Genomic DNA, 6,066 nt, shown 5'->3' on the forward strand with positions numbered 1-6,066 from the left:
AAAAAAATTCCAGAACTGTGTTGTTTCAGAGGCCCAAGACCACCCCACAGTTCAGTGATTCACTAGGACGACTCAGGATTCAACATACAGTCCTACTGACGGCAATGATTTATTACAGTGAAAAGATATAAAGCAAAATCAGTAAAGGGAAAGGGTGCCTGGGGCGAGGTCCTAAGGAGACCAGGCATGCGCTTCCAGGAGCTCTCTCTAGTGCAGTCACACAGGATGTGCGTAATTCCCCCAGCAGTGAGTCCTGAATGTATGTATGATGTGTTGTCTTCCAAGAAGCTCATTAGAGACTCACTGTCTAGCTTTTTATTGGGGATGGTCACGTAAGCCTGGCACACACCAAAATATCAGGCTCCCAGAAGGAAAGCAGGAGGTGTTCGGCATAAAACACATTGTTTGCACAAATAGTTTCAGCAGAGTGAGCCACTCTTACCACTTAGGGAATGGTGGGAGCCCTCCTAAAATCTAAGTTCCCACACCCCAGTCAAGGGGCAGGCAGCAGTGCAAGCAGGCCGTTCTCAGGAGAGTGGTCTCAGGACTGCTGTGCTTAACTCCTTTCTGCACAAGTATGTACTGAAATATTTTGTGTGTCTGTGCTCTCACAAATAATGGAAAGATACTCCTAAAAGGGAACATCTTAGAAACAACATTATGAACTCTGTACAGTTGGGAAGTGAGGCGAGTAACATTTATTAGGCCCCTGTGCTGCACCAGGATATGTTAGGCTCCTATGCACGTTGTTCACCCATTCAATCCTCACATCGACCCCATTTGCTAGGTGAAGAATCTGAGGCTCAAAAAAAAGGTAAGGGTCTTGCCTCCCTCTGGTGACTTACCTGGCAGTTTACAGAGCTAGACCTGAAGGCAGGAGGTCTCACTTGATTCCAGAGCTCTTCCCCACCACACTGGCCCAAGACTGATGAAGTGTGAGCTCTCTGAAGGATGTTGCTAAAGAGAAGGATTAGAAACGTCATTAGCTTCTGCTGTATGCATAGACGTGTCCTCTGTGCACTTTCCCTTTGCTGATGTGACCAGAGGCCAAATAAGATCAAAGGGCCCCCACTAACCCTCCATGTCTTTCTAATACCACTGTCCTCACAAAAAACTGTAAAACACCTTATGCCATGGGGATTTTTTGGAAAATATTTTAGAATTATTATTAATCAAGGAGGAAAAAGAAAAAAAATTACCACATTATTCATGAAATAATGACCATAAGAAATAGCTAAATATTTATTATGAATGTATAATACCAGATTTTTAAATACTTAAAGAACTTTGGACTGAATACTGGAATTGAAACTTCTTTGAGTCTCTTTAATAAAGTTCTCAGGTTATATAAGAATGTGAGCTATGCTCGCCCCCAAAGCATACAGTTAATGCATCTTAGGATGAAAAAGGATCAAACTAAAACACCTGTTTCTTACAGCCTCTTCACATGAGACAGTAGTCACTCTTTCAAAGGATCTGGTATAATTGTTGTCTCTTCATGATGAAAATAGAAAAGATATTAAACCACAGTTAGGGGAACCCCCTGCAGCCACTGCCATGGACTTTGTCATTATCACTCTCCTGTCCTTTCAGTAGGTAGAGACTGTATTAAGGTGTCTGTGGAGGCAGGTATCTGGGCACTGTTTGGAGGCGATAGACTGTTGGTGGTGAAAGTCTTCCTTAACTGAGCTTGGCAGTTCCAAGTTCACCCCCACCCCAAATGCTGTTCTAGTTGTGTTCGGTTTAAGAACTGTGATTCAATCTTTTACTCCTCCTTGCAGAATGAGTTGGATAATGTCTCAACCCTTCTGGAAGAAGCAGAGAAGAAGGGTATTAAATTTGCCAAGGATGCAACTAGTCTTGAGTCTCAACTACAGGATACACAGGTATTCCAGGGGGAGCAAGGGGTCTTTAAAAATAACTAATATTTCTATATTATATAAGCTGGCAAAATACAAAGTCCAGAATTACCTTCTATAGCACTTCATACTAATTCTGTTGCACTTGCATTTGGAACCATTTCACACTGCAACCAGCCTTGCTGCTCAGGAAATCCCCACTGAAGTTCTGGGTCTGGATGCAGAGCCCTCGGTCCCTGTGTCTGGCAGGCGTATGGGTGGCCTGGGAGGCAGCTCTAGCTGACACTCATGAGTGCCGCTGGGGCTGTGGTTTACCCAGGTGGTGCTCTAGTTGCACACAATGTCTTGCTGGCCATTTTAGATAAGATTGTTTTATTATGGTTGAAATTTCACTATGCTGACCTAAGAGAAATAGTCCATTTTGTAGAAGGGTGAGCTGAAGCTTGCCTGTCCTACTTTTAAGACTTGTATTGAATCATCTGTTAGGGATGTTTTTAAGTTGGATACAAGTTAGTTGAAAATAATGTGGAACTTTTTTCTTAGAGTTTTACATCTTATTTTTATTAAATATGCAGACATTTATGTCTTTTTATTTGCTAGATGCTTGGCTAAGTGCTGGGGATATGGGGGTAAAAATCTCAAAACAGAAAGTAGAATAATTAGGCAGCTGGGGACAAGTTCGCTGTAACAGGGCATATGCTGTAACAAGGCCCATCCTTGTTAGTAAGGCTAGAGGAGGAGGCAAGAGCCAGGGCACAAAAAGCTGGAGAGATGCCTTGGAAATTTTTCAGGTCTGAAAGTAACAGGAAAGACATGTTGCCACTTGCGTTTTAGAAAAGTTAATCTAGCAGAAAATATAAAAGACAAATAATCAAGGGGGTGCCCAAGACTAGAGGTCATCCTAGTAAGAAATGCCACATGCCTGAACTAAGGCAGGGGCAGGGGAGTGGAGAGGAAGGGATTCTACAAGCGACTGACAAGACATGAGGGTGTGGGAAGGCAAGGCCCACAGGCTGCTGTTCCTCAGGAGTGAGTTTGAAGCAGAGTATGTGAAGAGCTTTTACAAAATTATCACGGGTGTTTTTAAATCATTTGTGTTGATTAATGTCACTGGCTGTTTCTCATAAACTGAGGCTCCCTCTTCTTTAAAACATGAATTTTTCAATAGAAGTGTTTTTGTTTTGGTGATTAATATAAATTAAGTATGGACCTTTTAAAAAATAAACAGGAGCTCCTTCAGGAGGAGACACGCCAAAAACTGAACCTGAGCAGTCGGATTCGGCAGCTGGAAGAGGAGAAGAACAGTCTTCAAGAGCAGCAGGAGGAGGAGGAGGAGGCCAGGAAGAACCTGGAGAAGCAGGTGTTGGCGCTGCAGTCCCAGGTGTGTGTCCTTTTTAGGAAGCTGCGCTGGCCTAGATGGGTGCGTTTAGCAGCTAATGTCACTGCTGTGCTGGACCGTTTCAGCTCAATTTAGGACAGTTAATTAGGTTATACTAAATTAAACCCATTAAATATGTTTTCTTTGACCCAGCCCAAGGCTGGTATACTATGGTGGTTATAGGTGGAAGCCTTTAAAATAAAGACATAGGACAGTGTTAACTATGTAAAGTTTCAATCCAGTCATTATGCTATAGATTTTAGCTAAGAAATTAAGTTATACTCTAAGATCCATTTGTTTTAAAATCATATAGTATTGATTTATAACATTTTTTCTTCTCACAAAACATTGAAAACAAAAGTTTTTTCTTTATTCTTCAAATGCAGAAACCAATTGAATTCTTTTATAAATATGTATATGTATTTGGGGGGGATTTTTTTTTTTTTTTTTTTTTTTTTGGTGGCTGGCTGGTGCAGGGATCTGAACCCTTAACCTTGGTTACAAGAGTTCTTTAATATTGATCATTTTGTTTTTCCTTATACAAACCCTAGTTGGCTGATACCAAGAAGAAAGTAGATGATGACTTGGGGACAATTGAAAGTTTGGAAGAAGCCAAAAAGAAGCTTTTGAAAGATGTGGAGGCATTAAGCCAGCGCCTGGAGGAGAAGGCCTTGGCCTATGACAAGCTGGAGAAGACCAAGAACCGCCTGCAGCAGGAGCTCGACGACCTAACGGTGGACCTGGATCACCAGCGCCAGATTGTCTCCAACTTGGAGAAGAAGCAGAAGAAGTTCGATCAGGTGGGTTGTCTGCGTTTCATGTAGCAAACCCAAGGCCTGGGGCCTCCTGGCAGAGCTCTCGCTTTTGTTGTTTGGGTTTAAAATAACCTTTTCTCATCTAAAGGCAATTAAAAGCAATACTTATCTATATCAAAATTGGCAAAGCAAAAAGTATGTGTGTGTGTGTATATATATATATATGAACACCCATAATCTAGTAATAGCATTTTTAGCAATGTCAGACATATAGTGACTGAGAAGAGTTTATATTTGCTGTGTTTATTGTTTTTAACATTTCCTGATGCCAATAGCTGTTAGCAGAAGAGAAGAACATCTCTGCTCGCTATGCAGAGGAGCGGGACCGGGCTGAAGCAGAGGCCAGAGAAAAAGAAACAAAAGCCCTGTCCCTGTCCCGGGCCCTTGAGGAAGCCCTGGAGGCCAAGGAAGAATTTGAGAGGCAGAACAAGCAGCTCCGAGCAGACATGGAAGACCTGATGAGCTCCAAAGATGATGTGGGGAAGAACGTAAGTCACCCATGGGCTCCACGTTTTGGCACAGGAGATTATCCCTGGGGCCTGGGGACTTCAAAAAGGGAGCAGGCAGCTCCTTAGGAGTGCCTGAGAACCTGGGCATGCAGAGCCCAGCAGATACACAGTCAGTCTAGGGGTGTCTTGGCCTGTGTGTGTGTGAATAGGTGATTAAAATCTGAGACCAGCCGGCAGGTTTTCTGCAGTCTCTCCTCTGTATCTGTGCCCAGATGGACTTGGAGTTCTTGTAGCAGCACTGTTTATTCTTGTCACTTTCACTGGCCCTCACTGCCCCAGCCTGCATCCTGGCAGGGGGACCTTTCAACAAGAGATCTCATTGTTTTCTAGTCATGAGTAGTTATCAAACATGAGCACCACGAGATCCCCTTAGATCAAGGTTAGTGGGAACTGCAGCTCGCTGTGACCTGGGTCTTCCCAGCAAGGCCCCATTGTTTTCTTTGAAGGCTTCAGTTGTCTTGGGAGTTTCTTCACGATTTGGAAATTTCTGTGGCACTGTTTCTCTTGCCACTGCGTACATCTTCCACAAGAGCTGCCATGATTTTATTTACCCTGTATCCCTCCCTTAGTATATGACACATTGAGGATAACAAAACAAACCCAGGCCTGATTTGCCAAGATGAGGTTCTGGGCCTGGCTCTTCTACCAGCTGCCATTCTGACCATGGGAAGCCACTTAAACATTCTAAGCCTGAGTTTCTTATCTGTCAAATGGACATTATACTTGCCCTGTTTCATGAATTACTACTGCCTTTGCTTTGAAAAGCTTGAAGTCCTCTGTAAAGGTGAGGTCTCATCTTCAGGGGATATGGGCCATCCAGCCACATCATAAGTTAGGGGAGATTGTTCTACCTTCCTGCTGGGTTTCTTGCAATCTGGTGCCCAGGGAGCCAGCCTATGGACAAGAAGAGGGCACCTAGAGCAGAAATGACCACGATTACATAGTAAAATGTGGAGAGAGAACTCTACACATAGAGTTCATCTGTATTTGTTCTCTCTAGAATTTGTTCTTTCTAGAATAATCAACATGTTCATTCCACAAACATGTCTTTTGTGCTTACTGAGTACCAGACAGTGCTTAGAAAACGGGTCTTCCTCCTGTCATAAGTCCTCTTCTCCCTGTGAGAACTGACATGGTCATGGACCCCACAGGGGACACATACCAGCACCTAGGTCTACCTGGAAAGGATCATGAGGATCAAATGGGACAGGAAGTGGAAGCACTTAGCTTGGCATAGAAAATTGAGTAAACATCTGTGGTGGGACCTTTGTCCAGAGAAAGATTAGTCCTCTTTTTAGCTGCACCCTACTTCTGAGGCCTAACCCACCCTAATATTCAAAAGTTTTCAGACATGCACTTTATAGGAATTTTCTTTTCTACAGCAAGAAGATGTGTGCTGTGGTACCTGTTAACACACATGGTCAGTCCACAGGTTCCTCAGGCGCTGCTCTATTTTTATTCTTTGGCTTACTGAAAGTCTCTCAGCTTAAAGGTCATCAGGGGAT

At 43.3% G+C, this 6,066-nt stretch overlaps 1 protein-coding gene across 1 annotated transcript in view; it reads left to right on the forward strand.

The window, feature by feature from the left end:
- Positions 1-6,066, forward strand: part of LOC103606789 (myosin-10) — a 46,554-nt gene that overhangs the window by 20,114 nt on the left and 20,374 nt on the right. Inside the window, exons 14-17 of the mRNA XM_008591335.1 lie at positions 1,782-1,886; positions 3,088-3,240; positions 3,789-4,037; positions 4,328-4,540. Of these exons, the coding sequence (XP_008589557.1) occupies positions 1,782-1,886; positions 3,088-3,240; positions 3,789-4,037; positions 4,328-4,540 (720 nt within the window). The remainder of the gene's footprint in view (positions 1-1,781; positions 1,887-3,087; positions 3,241-3,788; positions 4,038-4,327; positions 4,541-6,066) is intronic.

The sequence above is a fragment of the Galeopterus variegatus genome, unplaced genomic scaffold (genome assembly GCF_000696425.1).
Source record: "Galeopterus variegatus unplaced genomic scaffold, G_variegatus-3.0.2 Scaffold6841, whole genome shotgun sequence".
In the NCBI taxonomy this organism is placed as follows: domain Eukaryota; kingdom Metazoa; phylum Chordata; class Mammalia; order Dermoptera; family Cynocephalidae; genus Galeopterus; species Galeopterus variegatus.